The sequence below is a fragment of the Agelaius phoeniceus genome, chromosome 4, assembly GCF_051311805.1.
Source record: "Agelaius phoeniceus isolate bAgePho1 chromosome 4, bAgePho1.hap1, whole genome shotgun sequence".
Taxonomy (NCBI): domain Eukaryota; kingdom Metazoa; phylum Chordata; class Aves; order Passeriformes; family Icteridae; genus Agelaius; species Agelaius phoeniceus.
Window position 1 is genome coordinate 47,708,468 of NC_135268.1, and position 19,616 is coordinate 47,728,083.

The following is a 19,616-nucleotide window of genomic DNA, read 5'->3' on the forward strand; positions in this document are numbered from 1 at the left end:
GCCTGCTCATGGCAAAACTTTGGGGAGGGAGAGAACAGAAAACTCTGGCAAGTGCTTTCATCAGTACTGACATAACTGCATAAACATTCACACAGAACAGTACTGGCCACATGACAAAATTTACATATATCTCATTAGTTCAACATTAAAATTAAAAGATTATTGTATGGCAGCAACATTTTACTAAATCTATGTATTTATAATGTCTAGAAATGCCAACTGCTCCCAGACTGACTTGACAGAAGGACAGAATGAAGGAATATGCAAGCAGAGGAACAGAGATCAATATCAAAGTTCACTAATTGTTGGCAATTTCTCTGACATTAATTCGTAACAGCATTAATCCTATAGGATTAAACACATGGTGAAATATAACTGAGGTTTCTGTCCAATCTGGAGGATTTAAAATCAGATCTCTTAGCCAAAATGCAAATCAGTGAACTCCATCAGCCAAATTTCTGAACTGCATGAGCCATTTTCTCTTCACCAACATGCAAGCTTTCCAATGTGCACTACAGTTGTTAAGAACACTGGGTACCACACCACAAAATTTTTGACAGTGTAACATTTAAAAGACCAAACACTCCTGATGAAAATTCCTGAAAGAAAATCAAGATTAAGAACTCAAACTGTTGCACAGCCAAAGTGTTTACTATTAATCTTTTTTGGTTAATTGTTCTAATTAATAGATCCTTCATGAGCCTAAAACATAGGAAAAAAATGTTAAGCATGTATATATTACATAATATATAATAATATATAATTGCTATAATATAGCAATGTTAAGAACATAAGCTAGAAAAATACCAGAAATTCTCTCAAAGTGATTTACTAGCTCCACGTTATACCACAAAAGATTTCAACTGCTGCCCTAAAACCAGTATATTGTTGGCACTGCAAATAGCACTCAGCACTCTCCAGAAAACTGCCTGGAAATCCATCAGCTAACTCCTCTTTACAAAAAGGAAAAATTTTGTATTAAACAATTAATGCATTTCTCGTTTACAAGAATGTTATCTTGGGCAGAATTAAAAGTAAAAATATCACCACAAGACTAAAAGCCAAATGAAAAATTTCACTTAGCAACCATTCAAACAAAATTAAGACAGACTGAATACAACTAATATCTAGAGACCAACTGTCCAAATAATTTTAATAAATTGGTTAATGTAGGTTATTACACAAAAAAGCCCATAAGCATACTTTCCCACAAAAACCTTTAAGAACTTTTAAAGAGTCATGATTAATGCTTATATAATTTTAAAAGAGAAGCTAATTTACTTGGTGGTATCAAAAAGGACAAAAGATTCTATGTGCCAAATTGACAAAAAATCTAAAACATATCTAAATAAATGTTTTTCCTCACTAATACACAAATACAACACAAAACAAGACAAAAAATCATAAGCTTCAGTTAATGGAAAAGAAATAATTTCTTAACTCTTCACTCCTTTGCCTTCTAAGTATATGAAAATATACTTTAGTGTCACCAGCCAATTATTACTTCTGAGAAAAGACACTGAAATATTTTGTCATTTCTTGCAATGAAGAGACTACATTGTACCAATGCAAGAACGTGGCTTAGTATCAACTTTGTCATGTCCCTACAACATCATTTGTGCTGCCATAAAGATACATCCAGCATAAACCTAAATACTCAGACTTGTGTGCCAAAAGCAACTCAAATGTCATTAGTGCACAGACTAATTTTACCTACCACACTCAAAACTGCCTTCAGCACATTGTGTACCATCCTACTAGCTCAGGGCTGGTAAGTATTTACAGAAAATCAAGTGTGTTTTACTAAAGGAAAGCAATGCCACACGTGCTCTGCTTGGGGAGCAAGGAATCAAACATGAACAACACAGCCAGAGTTTAACAACATACTGTAAATTAGCTGAACTGTGTACTAGCCCTCAAAATGTAATATATCTCAACTTAGTTCTCTTGCCATAGGCTAAATTAGGTCAAATTCTCTGTATCAAAAGATTAGAAGTACACACTTAGGATGCCAAGCCTGAGCAGTCACACCAAAGCCTGGCATACATGCAAAGTTATGCAACAGAAGTTCAGTATTTCAGAGAAATTTCTTTTTTCTTAAATCACAAATGCATGTCACATTTTTAACTACAGACAAACCAAAGCACATGAACAAACGTTTAAAGCCTTGGTAACAAGCATACATATTTTGCTTTAGATGAAAATTACACCAACATAGCAATAAACCTAGCAAACAGAAACTAGCACATATTTTGCCACAGCCAGTCATCTCCTAGGACTGTTTGAGAATTTTCTACATTTGGTGCTCTAAATTGTTCCAGCACTTGCTCCTCAAAAAAGATTTGAATCACAAGAGTGAATGAATACAGAACAAGAGACATAACTTCAAAGCAAGATCCTTTTTCAAAGGTGCTTTTGTAGGATGTTTTATATTTGGAATACTTAAATTTTCTGGCAAGTAGTCCCAGTTTAATATTGGGTAAGTGTAGTTTTTTTACTCCTACTCCAGTGAACCAAGGAGGGATGGTAGAACCTATTTTTGGAACAGCTTTGATGATAAAGAGCTGGCAACAGCACAATTAAAACACAGGCCTGAGGAAACTAAATCCATAGCTCTTAATCATTATTTTCGAATCTACTTGAAGTACTGAAGGATGTTCCAGAAGACCTTCTGAACAAGCCTGTGTCATAAACCTGCCCGTAAACCATGAGACTAAAGCCAAACCTGCTGGCTTGATCTGCAACACATGTGGATTTCCTTCACCTTTAAAATCTCAACAGGTGAGGGGTTTCATAAGAACAGTCCAGTACCTGTATGTGACACCCCTGCACCAAGTGCATTTGGGGTGTCTGTGAGGGGGCTTCTCATGTTTTTGATAATATACAACTTAGAATACCTTTTCTGAATCCAATTACAATTAAAAGAATTACTTTCTAAAAAGTTGCAATGCATTACATATATTGTTTTATCATAAAGGTTTAAATGAAGCTTAAAGCCACAGCAAGTATTATTGTCACATCCATCCCCTTTCTGTCCTTCCCCCTCTACAGTAAGGAAACAAAATCACCAGAGCATTACCATAATCTCACTTCAGAGACTCTATTTTTTATATTTATTTTAAAAAAGAAAAAAAAGGGCAGAGAATTATTTCATTTTTAAATCTCTTCTCCTCAGTTTTCTATGTGCTGTCATTTTTGTGTATGACCATCATGGAGGAAAGCCAGAGCTTGCCAGGCAGAATGAGTTAAGTTTTAAAATTAGGAGGGGCAACTGAAGAAACAACTTCTCTGAGGATTTAAACCCTATAAAAGCTCATACTAGTTGCACTCAAATAATGTGACTTCTTTGCTTCTACATAAGAATATTAACAGAGAAACTTTTAAAGTATTTCCTCTGCAAGCAGAATAGCAAAGAAACTGCTCCACATGATTTTCAGAACAAGCCAAGCTAAAGAATTCAAGGACCAGGAGAAAATAAGGAAAGCGGCTCTACCTTAAATCAATCTCTTCTGTAGACAAATGCTTCACTTTCCTACTCAAATACACCACAAAGATTCTCCATCTATTTTAATTTCTCACTGACAGTTCTTAGTTTCTTGCCAAATCCTTTTGAACTTACTGTCTTAAAATGAGAAGTACAGGTCACTGTACCACTTGTGCAAATGCCCAGTAAATTTCCATATATGCCAAATTTCAATAAACGTTCAGTAAATATCAGTAAATTTCAAAACAGATTAACAATGGGATGAGTTCTCAAAGAGCTTTGATTCACAGACACAGAATGCTGGAAAAAAACATCAGGGACTAATAAGACTTCTAACTGGAAGAAGGGATACGGAGAAAATGCAATATTATCAGACCTGTGGGAATTCACACATGCTGTGAGAGAAAAGGGTAATTAGAACTTCTCTTGCTGCCTTGACCTTAGACATCAGAGAATCCAACTTGTGACACAAATTCATGGTATGCCATACTTCTAGTTCTAAAGTTTGTAGAATAATGTGTTAACATGTACCTCTCAATGGCATTAACAGTTACTGAATTACAGAAAACAACTTCTCACTTCAAACATTTTCAAGAACACAAGAACCAGCAGTTAGTCTTTAAGTAATTATTTACTACTTGGGATTATGCTTACTGAGAAAGTAAAAACAAAAATTTCTGGGTTTGCCTTGCAGATACGTTTAAAAAAAGAGCAGAACATGAAATTCTGAAATTCTGCACAATGCACCTCAAGAATTTGATGTTAACAAATCTCTCATTATCCACATCCTATATAGTGCAGGATATTTACCTGGTGGGGGAATCAGAGGTGGAGCAGTACTGACAGTTGGAGGGGGTGGGAGGAAAGGAGGTGGTGGAAGGTGAGTAGGTGGAGCTCCTGGAGGGAAAAATGGAGGTGGCTTGGTAAAACTGTCTACTTCAGGATTAGAGCGTTCTGAAAGAACCTGTAAAATATCAAACTCTAGTTACAATTGCTTTGTGAAAAGAGTACAAGACAGGTTTCCTCTCCTTCAGCTACTAAAATAGGAAAGTATCACTTCACATCTAAAGACCCATATTCAGATGGTGTAAGTTCTACCTGCACACACCTATGTTTGGTGTCACTTATTTGCCAAGTACCTTTAAAGGTCTAAGAGCACCTTAAATTTGTATAACGGAAAATATTTAAAAATCAATCTGAAAAGCATGAAAACAACCCAAGATCATAAATTACTTAAATATTCTGAGATCAGATGAAAAACACATGGTAATGTTTTCAATATCAGCACTACAATCCTTTACTATTTTCACCGTATAACCTCAACCTCAGTTTGCATGGAAATGCAACTGGAGCACCAAGCAACCCTGATCCTTCTCTTTAATTCTTCATTAGTGTATTCTATCTGTATAGATTTAGTTGCTTTCTGAGGATAATAAAAGTCTAGACTAAAACCATAAAGACTAATCTTGCAATTTTTGGTAAAGTACAACAATATAATTAAAAACAAGCTACTACCAACTATTTATTCCTTCACACCGTATTTTTAAAAGACTGCATTTCTCAAACTGCATACAAGAGGGCTTTCACTTCCAGCATTAGTGTCTGACAGGAATAGGGGGTCAAATGGGGAGTTCAAATATTTATCTTTTCACTCCCTAAACAAAGCACAATCCCACGCAGATCTAGCAGAGCCAATGCTGTCTCCTGGATTGTAAGTCTGCAATATCACTCATTTCTTTTCAGTAAGAGGTATACCAAAACATTTTTGAAATTTATCAATTACTTCATCTTAATATATTTCGGTAACTGTCAAAACTTTATTTCTGGACTTAAAGTTACTTATGTGTTACTCATTCACATGCAGTGATGCTTTAGTCAGAAGCTATGGGGAAAGCAAAAATGTCTTTTAGTCAAAAATAGAATGCAAAACTGCAATGTAAAACCTGTATGTTGCTGTTCTCATTAGCACGCCGTCGTCCTTCCACCCTGCTGATAGTGATGCTCTGTCCAATCACATCTATTGTGCCAGATATCCGCCTGCAACACAGGACAAACAGAATCAGAAAAGGGGGAAGAAAAAGAAAAGGTGACAGAAAAAAGCCTTATGGACTTCTCTCATTCTAAATGGCAAAAGTTCTTCTTTCTTCTGTAGAAAACACAAAAGACTGTTTCTGAAGAACATTAGAGGTGATGCATTTGCTGAACTGTGCAAGAGTACAGAACTAAACAATGCAGCAAAAAAGACTTTGATAAGCAAAGACAAAAGCTGACTCTACAGCAGTCTCCTTCCCCCCCATAAAAGACAGTACTTCTGCTTTGCTGTTACAAAAAAAACCCCAAACAAAGATCACAAAACTTCAGTAAGAAAAGAATAAATCAAGCAGAAGTTTCTCTAAAATCTAACGTAAACCAGCTATAAACTATTAATTAGAAGTAATGAAGGATTCCATGGAAGATCAAACAAAGATAAGGCAGAAGAAAAAACATTAGCATAAAACAAAACCACTAAAATTCGAAGTATAATCAATCTCTCAAAATCTTCAGTAAATTAACCTTAGAGGAATACACTGACACAAATTAAGTACTCCAGGTATCAGACCAGAAAATATGACAAAATATGACATTCATATTTATGAATGTCACCTAGTAAAACTAAGGCCTGATGTTTGTGACAACAGAAGTCACTATTTTGAAGAGAGGAATAATCTAAAGTATAGTGACCATTTCTGTTTGCAGCCCTAAAATGCCAGAAACCAAGGTTTATAGAAATTGTATAACTTTTAAGCAGATGTAACAAAATCTGTCAGCAAAAGAGTTATAAAAACCAGGCTGGACTAAGGCCTTGAGCAACCTGGTCTAGGGGGAGATGTCCCTGCACATGGCAGGGGAGGTTGGGCTAAGTGATCCTTTAGGTCCACTCCAACCCCTTAACATTCTATGATTCTACCTGCTCTGCAGGCCACTGTTGACTTCTAAAAGAGGTTAAAAAGTAGGATTCACCTGGGTCAACTTTGTTAGAAAATGAGCAATAAAACGACAGTGCTCATGGTTAAGAGAAACAAAGGTACAAAATCTGTGTCTCAGCTGTAAGAGACACAGATTTTCACTTGTGGTTTCACCTATAAGGGAAACCAGTGTAGATAAAACTGATAATTTTTACCAAAAGCATGATATAGAACAGTAAAAGACTGGAAAAAACCTTCCTGAAATTTCCACAGAAAACAAATCCATAGAAAGAAAAGAATATTTCTAGTTTCAGAAGTTCTTGTCTTTTTTGCATCTAGTGTACTACTTACTAACCACACAAATACAAGTATTAGGGAGAACAACTGTAAATTGGAATTATAGGCTCAGAGTTCTGCCAGACTGATAACTTGGACTCCAATTGCTGCAATGCAACTGAAAAAGACACAGCAGACACTAGAGCATGAAGTAACAGTCAGATCTCTCAGAGATTATCTGAAGTTTCATAGCAGACTGCATACTGAGGATGATACAAATGCCTGTTCTCTGAGCTTTTTAGTATCTGGATTTAGAGCTTCCTCCTAGATGTTAAAGTAACCTTATTAAGCACAACAATTTAGAGTTTAAAAAAAACCAAACAAAACCAGTGCGATGGTACAAGAGTCCGAGAACATACCTTCAATTAAAGAGTGTATACTACACAGCAATATATTCTATATAACCATAACAGAAGTGTCAGAAACTCTCTGGACTTCTAATATCCCATGCTAGAAGTTAAGATTGTTCCAATAATCAACATCTGCTTTTCTAAACTTCCCCAGTGGTCTTGCATGACCTTCCAACACTGCTACACTGGATTATTATTTTGCTTTAAGTAACTGAATTGAGAACATAGGTATTATAAAACAGTTGTTAAAACCTATGTTCTCACCATCTTAATCTTCACTGACAGTGCATTTGTTTTGAGAGTTCTAAGACACTTGTTCTCTTCCATCACTGGTATCCTCTCTTAATTATCTAAACCATATCCTAGAAAACTCATTTTACCTAGCTTTAGTCCTTGTGTATAACAAATGACACTCCTACAGCACAAAGTCCCTGCCTGGCTCACACCACTGATTTACAGGGCTTCCACTTGGGAGTGATGTACACAGCAGAATTAAGACTCTTCCTCTCTTGTCCTGTTTGCACACTGCCAGCAACTCTTAGAATTAACACTGAAAACACACACAATGTCACCAATGCAAGAGTATGGGGCATTAAAGCAATATATGCCCCAAACATATTACAATAATGTTAATTCTGGTTTGGGAAGCAGCCCAAACACACCAGTGCAATATCAAATGAAGCAAACCCAGACTACCAATTAGTTGGTTCTTAGGCATCAATTTTCCTGAAATAAACAGTTTAACTTAATTTTTTTTAGATTCTGAAGCATATACCTGTGTTCAGTCAATCTCAATGAGATTATACTTTATATTTTTTATTTAAAAAATGCTGCATAGTGTTATGTCCACTGTTCTTCCCAACAACTGCCAAGATATTATTTTTCATAATGATGGATTTTGCCATCATACCTTGAACTTGACAAATTCTCTATTTCCAAGATTGCAATAACAATTCCATTGAGAATTTCACTAAAAGAGTTTGAAACTGAACAAGAGAAAGCATAGATTCAGTTGCAAACGAAGCAGCAGATGACACCTCCAACCACATGTTAAGTCACACACACACATTAAGTCACAGCAAGATGGCACAAGGAGAAACTTCCACAACTCCCTAGACATTAAATAGAGTTGTGATAAGTAGCAGGCGAGACTCAGTTTCTGTCTCAGTGCTGTAAGCAAAGAAAGGGGCTTGGTCTGTCCCTTACGTGATCGAGGCACCTGGGAAACAGATGCATTCCCAATGGATCCTCTGAAACATAAAAAGGCAATCCACACGTGTGGGATGCACATGAACCCACAGCAGAGTTCATACAAAGTGTAGCTTGAAAGGAACATTCCAGCAACTCTGAGTTATCTCACTCTAATTAGAGAATGGTTATTTATGAGCTATTTGCACTGAGAATACCACTTCCACGGAGATTAATTCAGAAAGATAACTCAATCTCATTTGGCAAGCTCAGCTTAGATTCTACAGAGCAAAGAGAAAGAGGGGGGAAAAAGAAGAAAAAAAGAAGGTTATTTTCCCAGTTATTTTCCAAGTTCATAGCTTCAAAAATCCCTATCCTCACCACAGATAAAATAAATAAGCTGCTTTTTGGAACACCCCATATGACTCTTCAGAATCAGACTAGCTATGGGATGCCACATTTGTTCAGTAGACTTATAGTATAGTCTAATAGGTATGGAATTATAATATGCTTCAATATTTCTTCTCTTCTTTCTTGTTTTGCTTATGTATTTCATGGTTTATTTTCCTCCTCTTGAGGACAGCCTCAGCTTTGCTGAGCTCACCACTAACTGATATGAATAAGAACCTAATAGATTTACTAAAGAAACCATTTGTATAAAAACACACTTTTTTTCAAAGTAACACCTAAGTTTTCATCACTTAGTCTTGCAAGGCTGAACTGGTATTTTTCATGGAAATAAAAGATCAGAAATCCATTTTCTTTAAAATATCTGTTTACAGAAAGCCATAAGCACAGATAAAGCTGATAAATAGCCCACTACACTGATGAGCTAATTTCTCTGAAACTTCTCTGGAAATGCTTCCAGAAATTTCTCAACAAGGCTATTGCAAATGCCACATGGCATAAAGGAAATTATTTTAAATTACTGAAGGGCTACATTGCTGAAAATTTTCTGTCTACCTAAAATAAACTCTTAACTAAAGAAAGAAATTAGTCCAACACCATAAAACACTATGTGGTTATAGAGAAGTTAATAATACAGGCACTTGGAAACAGAAAATAGTAGATGCATTATGGATAAGTCATTAAAGTAGAAATATATATAATCCAGCTAATATATATTCTCATATACTCAATATATATTCTCATTGAGCTACTCAGACTTCTGAGCATACAGTTTTCTTTCAAAATCTCTTTCTACCACTTGGTAGAAATACCTTTCCTTACAGATAATATATTTTAAGCAAGTGTATCCATAGAAGCAGGTATTAAATAAGGGAAGATGTCAGTTTTGTCATTGTAACAACTTACAATTACAGTATTCACACTAAATACATACAACACAACCTATTCTACCAATGGAATGCACAAGCGATACAATTGTCAAAGTGATATGCCACAAAGTGATACCTCAAAATAAATGTCAGGAAGTGACACAGTCATCACACCTGCAAATTTCACACAACCAAATAATCTACACAATGCATTTTTTTCTACAACTTTCAACTTAACTACATTTTAATATCCTGGTTGTTAATTACTTCCAAAAGTAGTTTAGAGGTTTTCTGTCCACCACTGAGATGAACAAAGAATTGAAATCTTGTAACAAAACCTATGCTAGATATAGATTTGGAATCCTTACCCTGTGAACAATACATTCCAGTTTGAGAACTCTTACAAGAATATCATACATTAAAAGAAATTCAGAAAAGAAAATTTTAAAAATAGCTACAGGGTTAGCACAAAGTTTGGAAAACCCTTCTCATTTCTTTTGACTAAGAAAAACAGACAAACAGAACTAAAATCTACTGAACACAGAGCAGCATAACCTGATAGCTCAGAGAAAAATTTAGGCTACCAGAAAAAATATTCTAGAAGTGAAAGAAAAGTGCAGGCAAGGCTATGATTGACTTCCTCCTGCCCCCCCCGCCCCAACCTTCCCCCCAAGACAAATACATTTGGGTGTTGAACTGACTCCTACAGGATGGAATAACTGAACAAAAGTGCCTCTAAATTAGTCAAGGCACTTATGGATGCAGTGCTAAAGATGGGTCATAGCTCCTCATCTTTAATGGCTGACAACCAAAGTGTCCAATGAACAACCTGTTCTGCCTTTCTAACCATTCTTTGTAATATGATGTAATATAAGGGCTTTTAATTTGCAAAGAACCAAAACAACTAAACAGGATCACTAAATAACTCAAGTAAACCAGAAGCATGGATTCATCCTAAGCCAAGTGCCATACAACAAACAGCAGTGGCTTAGATATAGAAAACAGAACTTATTAAAGCCTGGGGCTGGGAGAAGGAACTCAGTAAGGAAATACTTTCTCTAATTTTCAAAGAAAGTATAATATTCAAATTTGGAGAAACCAAAGCTGCCTTGCAGGAAAGAGACTAGGTTCCAGGAATTCCTCCACTTGTTAAAGTCATAGCTGTCAGATTCCATCTTGTTTAACTGAAAAAATAAGTTAGTTAAAATACTCATAAGGACCCTAACCAGAAGTATTATGATGGCAAATTTAATTATACACAGAAAACACAGTGTCATAAATCAACAAGTAGATTTTTGTAACTATCCTGTTACTTGGTCCTGCTGTTTTTTCTCCCCTTTTCTTCTACTTTTTCCCAAAGAGCCAAGAAGGTAGTATAGGATTCATGTATGATTATGGTAAATGTGATAAGGATATCTCTACCCTTCATTTTACCTGTTACAGAAACATATTTTCCTTTTTTTTTCCCTACAAAAATGGTAAACTTCAAAGACATAGAGGTAACAGTACAAAGTGTTTTTTGGTCATGAGTTACAGCTAACTGACCTGTTTGTTGGAATTCCTGATTTAAATAAGGCAGGAGGAGATGTGAAATCAGGTTTGGTCGACTGCACTGCCAACTCTTTCTCCAAATTTCCAGTTCTGCCTTGCTGTACCTTCAAAATAATGTTTCATCATTAGTTTATCCTTGCAAGTGCAGTAGCTCCAACACTCAACAAACACACAGCCAATACCAAAAGAAAGTAAGTCCAACTTTATTCAGAATTTCAAAAACTCACCTCTGCACAACTAGCAAAATTATGTATTTTTTAGTTAGGTATTACTTAAATACTGTGTTTGATATATATACATATATATAAGAATCAATATGCTAGAGAATGAATTGTTATAGAAGATTAGACAGCTTAAATATTTATTTTCCAAGCATTTAATTTGTACGTGAACAGACCAAACTAATTTTCTTGAAGAATTTCCTGTATGAGCCAAATTACATCTTGATTTTTAAAAGAAGGACACTTATTGAAAAAAAACTTTTCAAAGATATCTAACAAGCTATCCACTACTAGCAAACCACAAAACAAGAAACTTGAATGGATTCTCCATCTCCCTCACTGATTGTGAGATCTAGTAACCACTTAATTTCTTAGTCATACCAGGCAGTCATCTCATACTCTGGGTTGTGCAAACTGCAAAAGACTTTTCATTAGTTCAGCCTGAATACTTCAGAAACACCCTGCTGTTGCTGAAGTACTGCAAAATTCCAGACACCTCTTTAAAGCTATGCAAAACCTTTGGTGCAAGTACATCAAGTATTGTTTTGTTCAGCAGCAGCTACATGTGAAAGAAAAACCTGTATGGGTTAGTATTAAAGACAAATATACAGTGATTTAATTTTTAAAGTCATTTCCACTGTACCAGCTACACCACTCTATGTAGCTAGTTCACTCATGCTATAACGTTGTATAAGCTGTGATCTCACAGCTTGTAGGCAAGTGAACTACTATGTTTCTGCAGAACCTCACTTCTAAACATGGGCACGTCTTTTCCAAACCTATAAAAATGCACATAAATAGTTAAAATTCTTTAAAAATTGAATTAATGTTTCCTATCCAGTGATATGAGTGGAAAAGGTCAAAGTATTTATCTGAAAATGACTTCTACAAATTAATGAGCAATTGGAAAATGCAGGAGACATTCTTGCTAGTTACAGGAGATTAATATAAATTACATGTAAATATAATGGGAATTACATGAGACTGTTTCAGAAGAGAAGGAGAAAAGTAAATGAAATGAATAATTACTTGTAAACTCCTTTTAAAACATGACAAACTCTTGCAACGCCATTATTACCTGTACTGTTTGATCACCAGAGTCAGTACTGAGCTGGAAATAGGGGAAGTTTTGGGTTGGACTACTTATCCTTTTTCCTTCAGAACATTTCAGAAAAGTTTGAGATTACAGTCAGTTGAAAATTGTAACTCCTACTGTCCCCACTGTTTCTACTGTCCTATAGCACTATTATAATGATACCTGAGAAAGGTATAAAGCCCCAGAAACCTGCTGATCCATTCTTGCTAAAATAAAATCAAAATAATTGAATATCCTCAAGTAGCACATAAGAGAAAAACACCCGACTGCAATTGACAGTTCTGTATCTGCAATTGACAGGAGTACACAGAAGAAAGAACTGTTCCAAGTCACTTCAAAGACAGTTCAAGAACAAAAATGACTACATACTAAGAATAGGTAAAATAAATAACCTTTGTGGTATAATTTTAAGTTTAGTATCAAAGACATAAATGAGAAACTGAGAAAATAAAAAAAAAGTTCAATCCTTAAGATAAATGCTGTCATGTAGGTCTTTCTATTCTCTGAAAACCAGCATTTCTGAATGGAAAAATTATTATACATAACTCGATTAATTGTTAGGTAACCCCAGAAGGGCAACACAAAAATATGGAAGATTGATTTTCTTATCAGAGCTGTCAAGGATAACTGTTACAAAACATTGTAGTAAGAGCTACAATGCCACAGGAAAAACAAACATGCCGTAATCTACGAAAGCTTCCCCACCACATCTGCACAAATCCTTTAATCTGTACAAACGAACACACTACAACTACAAATAAACCATCACATCAAGAAAAATTAATTTCACTGGGAAATTTGTTAGTTCACCAGGCCACTAACTCACATGCTTGCAGAAGAGTGATGAACAAAGCAACACTTTTTAATCCACATTTTGTGACATACACAGAAAGTCACTGATGTAGGATGAGAGTATGAAATAATGGCTGCGTCCATATCAGTAGGTCTTCTATCTGTGCTGGCATGGGAAGCAATACCCAAGAAAATGAGAGCAACCAACAAAATTTTACTAAAATTCACCTTTAAAAGATGGTATCTGCCATCGAGAATCTCTGCACTTGGTCTTAGTTCCATAGCTTTGTCTTCAGCCTAAGTTAAATAACACATTGCCCATTAAGATACCACACAATTCTGAAATGATGGGCCACAGTCTCAATAAAGGTACAGATGCAATCTAGCTGTAGCTGTCTGTCACACTATCCACACAAACTGCCAGTGAAGCAACACAGTAACACTCAAGGTTCAGGGAAGGGAGTCAGGTGCAAACTCTAACAAATGTACTGAACTGGGAAGAACAAGCTTATGACACACAAGCAGCTTTACAGGGAAAAAAACCATGTACAGTACAAAAAAAGCACTATTTACCGTAATTTTATTTGTGGTTGAGGTAACCGGCAAAATTTCAAGACCCATTCGTATTCTCTTTTGTTTTTCACAGTAAGCTTTCCAGGTATCTTCATTGAAGCCATAGTTAAAATAATCTGAGAGATCAGCCCCTTTAAGTAGAGAAGCATAGGTTTTTTAGGACATTACAAAGTTCATCCTTCCTCCACTAAATATAAATACACCTCTACTTAGAGCATCTAAACTGATTAGGTATTGATCTAAAAAGCACAACTGAAATGTACAATTCACCAATAGACAGAGTATTCATTGCTAAGATTGTAAACCCATTAAAATTTAGTCAGAAACACTAACTTGCAACAAGTAACATAGTTGCTTTTTCCTAGCATCATGAAGTGGGGACCAAGGGTAGAGAATATCATGGGATATTATAATCCCTCATATCTTTACAACTAGATAAATATAAGATCTATAGATTTGCTTTATGTTCAGTGCAGAACTGCTCCCTTTTGTTTTGCTTGTTCTGTATTTGACTTCTAACTTTGTTTTGGCTCCTAGTTTCATTTGATGCCATGAAGTATTTTTAGGGTAAGAGAGAACAGATGTAACTCAAGTGCATAGAATATATTTAATAAGCTAACATTTCAAACACCAGATAATCATCTTTTTTTTTTTCTATTTTGCAGACACTATTTGTATTACCAAAGCAACAAACAAGCACAAGAAAAAACTTATCTGCAGCAGCAAGATGTACTGGTACTAAAAAACCAAATCAACGCTGGTAAAATTAGAAAATTCTGGACAAATCACTTGAGCCAATGAGACAATACAGAGGAGACTCATGGAAAGTCTTTGCATCAAGTCCCAGTTTCTTATTCAAACCTCATGGATGTCTATGCATGAACACAACCTAGCACAGGAAGTTACATTTCACCATTCTTCATGCTAAAACCTGCCAGAACTATTTTCCACACTTTGCATTTCTTGTGTTCCATGGCACAGAGCAATAGCAGTAATCTCCATAGAAACACATATTTCCAAGGAGAGCTCAGGATACACATGTTTTAAAAACTGGCCTATCTCTTTCTCCTGACATGTGATAGAGATGTATACTAACAAACACAGCACACCCAAGCACTCTGTGGCACAGCAGGAAGGCAACAAGTAACATAGTTGCTTTTTCCAAATTATGCCGTACAGTACCTCTGAGGGATAGGTACATGCAGATGACATCTACATGCAGTCAACAGGAATCACTATTAAAATATCAGTGAACATAAACCAGACATTACCTGGCTTTCTCCAAGGTTTATCTTCAAAAGAATCTAGATCTACTTCCAGAAGTGGCACACCATTAATACTCCCTGGTGCATCCAGATCCAGCCCCTTAACTTTTGCACCTGTAAAGAAAAGTTAGTTAGAGCCTTCTGTCTCTACTAAAGGAATTTTATCGGTATCATTACACTTAGAATAATAAAAAATAAATTAAAAGCCAGAAAAAATTATCAATAAGTTTTAAAAGAAACAATTATTTCCTTAATCCAAAACAATATCCAACATGTTTTGGGTTTTTTTTATTAATATTACTGTGTAAATTTTCTTACCAGAAGATCCATAAGCTCGTCCTCCTGCCTTAATATTGAGATTCACAGGTGCTGCTCCATAACTTCAAGAAATTAACAAAAAACTGAATTAGACAAAGAAAACTTTTAAACCAGAAGAAAACACAAAACAAGAGATAGCTAGATCCAGAAACATATTGGACCCAGGCTCAATCACCATCCTGAATCTCTAGCTTTCCAAGCTGGTAACTGTAAAGGTAAAGAGATCAGCCTAGGAGGAAGAGAGAGTACCTTTCCATGCTCAGTAGCAACTTCTCCAACTAATAAACAGTAGTGAAGCAAGTCCCAGTCACTCTTCCTGAGTTGAAAGGATAAAGACCTTGATAGAAACAAGAATGGACAGAACCAGAAGAAGAGAGAGAAAGGAAAAATGCAGTTCATTTAGGGATACAGATGACAGTCTAGGGATTAGAGTAAAAACAAAGTAAATTAAAAAAAAAATGAAGGGTTTAGATGGATCATTTTATCTTTTCATAATCATTCCATTTAATCTGTACAGAAGTGGAAAATACAAGCATTTCTCTAAAATGACTGAAGTGCTCTTTCAATGTACTTCTAGTAATCATCCATCCTTGTGAACAACAGAAAAGTATGTAATTTTTCACTTTCTAAAATACTTGAGAGCTTTCTCCAGAAAAATGGACTTGGAAACCTAACTACTGAATAGATCTAACTACCTTAGGAATTACAGTATTGTTCATTTGTAACATTAAGAGCTAGCTCTCCCTACCATTTGTGTGTAATGTAACTTATCCTCACAGGTGACCCATACACATCATGAGATTTGCATATAATTAGAAGGTCAGGGTATACTTTACAGTATCCACTTCCATGCAGTGCTAGTTTTCTTTCAAGTGCTACAACAGCGTAAAACTGACACAAAACATTTAACCTTCTGATCTGCCACGCTGTATTTGTGCATGATTTTGTGCAACAAATCTATCAGGATTTTTAAACTGCGGTTGACTACTATATGAAAAACCGTTTAATCCTATAAAACAGACTTGTTCTAGTGCCATTGAAATGTACAACAATGTTCCATTTGTTTTAGATTTCTGCTCTTCTGTGGACTTTATGTCTAATTCACCCAGAAAAGAAGATTTTTCAGAAGACAGGCATTTCTATATAAAACTTTCTGCTCTAATTAGATTTAGGATCACCTGCTCATTTTTCCTGCATACATGGAAAGAGCATCAGCAAATCCACTGAGAATATAAATCTAGTTTTGCTTTAGTACCACAAAGTTTGAAGCCACTGCCTAGACCACAAGAATACTGCAAGTTACTGAAAGCAGAAAAATAAAGAACTGAAAGAACTGGTGCTTCTATTACATTCATTTGCACATTATTTCAGAACATGAAACGCTGAAAGTTTAAAAATATTATGTTTCAAACAGGAGTAAATCACCTGCATTCTAAAGTTAAAAACATGATACACATGAGTCAGACCCACCTGCAGACCTGTCATACTTTAAGAAATGGCACCCTAGTTACTCTGATTTTAATAAGCATAAAAATATTGGCATTGCCAAAAAAAGCAAGCAAACCATGTCCCTCAGAAATTTTCCATTCAATGAAAAATATTATTTCATAATTTTGGGTAAAATTAGCACTGTACGAAAGTGTTCAGTAAAAAATAAGCCTTTTGCAAGATCAGAAGGCATAGGGGGCAATAGAAGTAGCAAGATCAGTATAAATGCCCAAACAATGATCTTGAGAAATAATCTCCAGAGACTCACAGCTTCATCCTTAAGTAGATAAAATCTTATTTGAGAATATCAATAGGGATTGAAACTACAAAGGTCTAATTAGAACTGTATCCACTACAAACAGGATGAGGGACAAACACTTCTCATGTTCTTGCCATTCTATCCTTTGCAACCAAAATGTCACTGTCACAGTAACGACCCCAAAAATCCTATATAATATAGCCATTCCCTAATAAGAAACAACTCACTCATTTACAAACTCAATACATTTATTTCTCAAAATCTGAAAACACAATTTAAACTTATATAGAACTCTTCCTTGTACTCCACTGATTTAATTTCACTTGTTTTCAAGCCACTGTATCATTAAAAACATTGTTAAAGAACTAACAAAGTTCTTAACTGACAGTAATTGTGCACACAATCTGACATCTTTGGTGGCAAATATTTGGCAAAGATAAAAAATATTAAAAATATAAATATTAAAAAGGCAAATAAATGACAAGCACTAAAGAGACTGCATTTGTAATTAAATATAATCTCAAATGTTTCCTCGGTTAATGTTTGCAAATAACTTACCTAAACTGTGGAGCTCCTGTCTTAATATCCCCTATGGTGACTTGAACATCATCTTCATCATCATCACTATCACTATCACTGTCATCCTCAGCCTCTGCCACCTTCTATAAAAGAAAAAGTCATTGCTTAGACAAAAAGCAGTCACTTACCTTCACAATGGAAACACAATCCAGACAAAACCATCCATTCTAGAAAGCTTTGAAAGAAGAAAATTCTCCTCTTCCTAGACATTAGAATTGAGTAGCATTAACATCAAATTCAGGAGGTTACAAGTATCATCTGGATCAAAATAGAGAAGTGTCTTTAATACTAGGTTCATATACTAGGTACTAATACTAGGTTCAGTTTCTCAAGCATAAAAGAGTTTCCACTATCTAATATGCTCCTTCCCTCTATCCAGCTCATACACACTGCTTCCATTCTTACATTGTCATTCAGGAAAGGACTAAAAGATATGGAAGATTAGCTTCTTGCCATCATCAATTATATATTCAGCATAACTCAAGTAAGTGTTTTCCCAGCTGATGGTGAACACTGGAGAGATCTATTTAGTTCCTTACATAAGTAAGCTACATAAAATACTTGAGACATTTCAGCAAACAGACTGAAAAATCAGATACGAGAGCACGCTGTATGCTGTATGATACACTGAGCTTTTTAGGCTCCAGACAAGCACTAAACATGTCCCTACTACATAGTAATGATCAATTCAGACAATTTTATTTGTAGATCTGGTTTTTCCTCCCAATGAACATCACTCCCCTTTTTCTATGCAGAATTCAATAACCATGTATTAACCAGTCAGTTCTTCACAGTTAGACCTTGATCTCACTATCTTGATTAACTTTGTATCATCAGAAAACTCCTAATTTCACAACTTAGCTCTTTTCCAAGTAAATACATTAAACAGCACAGGTTAAGCATAAAATTCCAAGGAATCCTCCCTGGATGTGACTTGCCTTTACTTGTGAAAATAGAACCTTGACTTCTACCCTGTGTTTTCTATCTATTACAAACCAGCTAAAATCAGTAACCCACAAAGGACTTATTCTGTAACTGCACAGTTTTTAAAAATCCTTTGGTGAGGAACTTCTTCAAAAACTTTGTGGAATCCAAATGAACTTTTCCAACCAAATCACCCTTATTCACATATTGGAATTCTTCAACAAGAGGCTGAACTCATGGAAGCCAAGCTGATTTTGCCCTAGCAGCCTTCAGTTATCCATGCACGGCTGGGTTGCAGCCCTTCTCTACTATACCATCTATTAAGTTGCCCTGTACATAAAAAAAAATCAACAAAAATCAACAGCTCCTTAGAAAGTAAGATGTTGGAGTGCAGTTCATCCTCACTACACAACATTAATATAATTTCATAATGATGAAGAGTCTATTCTTGGAGTAGGAAGATGGGGCAAGTCTAGATCAGTATGGATATTCTGTAAATGACAGCTGAAGACAGTCTTTCAATTCCACATGGCTGAAAAGTGTAAATTCATCAGGCAACCAACACAGATGCCACTACAAAGGCATCAAACAGGAAATAAAATTTTGTCTGGACAATATACCTTCTCAACCAAAACCCCCTTCACTTATAATCAATGATTTTTTAGCTCCTTCCGCACAGAAATATTCACCTGTTCCTATTCAACCAACTTGAACAACATCCATTTTTCTAAGCTGCTGCTGAACATTCATGGACACCATTTACCATTAAGTTCTCAGTTTTGTGGAGATATTCTAATGATAACCCAATGCCAGGCTATATATAGATAAAAAAAAATTAAAATATGCAAGTAGAAGAAAATGTAGCCTATAAGGATTTCCAGAAATACAACCACTTTTGATGCACTTCATGTAGCTTTTCAGTTTAAAAAACTGAAATAAGTTTTAAGGTTTTAATAACTTCTTCCCCAAT

The 19,616-nt window shown here is 35.4% G+C and overlaps 1 protein-coding gene across 3 annotated transcripts in view; it reads right to left on the bottom strand.

Moving 5' to 3' along the window:
* FIP1L1 (factor interacting with PAPOLA and CPSF1) overlaps positions 1-19,616 on the bottom strand; it is a 37,320-nt gene that overhangs the window by 13,361 nt on the left and 4,343 nt on the right. Inside the window, exons 1-9 of one of the 3 annotated variants that reach the window (XM_077177539.1) lie at positions 17,702-17,721; positions 15,646-15,733; positions 15,397-15,458; positions 15,085-15,192; positions 13,814-13,944; positions 13,469-13,537; positions 11,126-11,235; positions 5,428-5,521; positions 4,295-4,448 (exon numbers count right to left, since the gene is read on the bottom strand). In XM_077177539.1, the coding sequence (XP_077033654.1) occupies positions 4,295-4,448; positions 5,428-5,521; positions 11,126-11,235; positions 13,469-13,537; positions 13,814-13,944; positions 15,085-15,192; positions 15,397-15,458; positions 15,646-15,653 (736 nt within the window). In that variant the 5' untranslated portion in view covers positions 15,654-15,733; positions 17,702-17,721. Of the gene's footprint in view, positions 1-4,294; positions 4,449-5,427; positions 5,522-11,125; positions 11,236-13,468; positions 13,538-13,813; positions 13,945-15,084; positions 15,193-15,396; positions 15,459-15,645; positions 15,734-17,701; positions 17,806-19,616 lie in introns of those variants that run through there. The other 2 variants (XM_054632753.2, XM_054632756.2) reach the window with 2 other exon arrangements.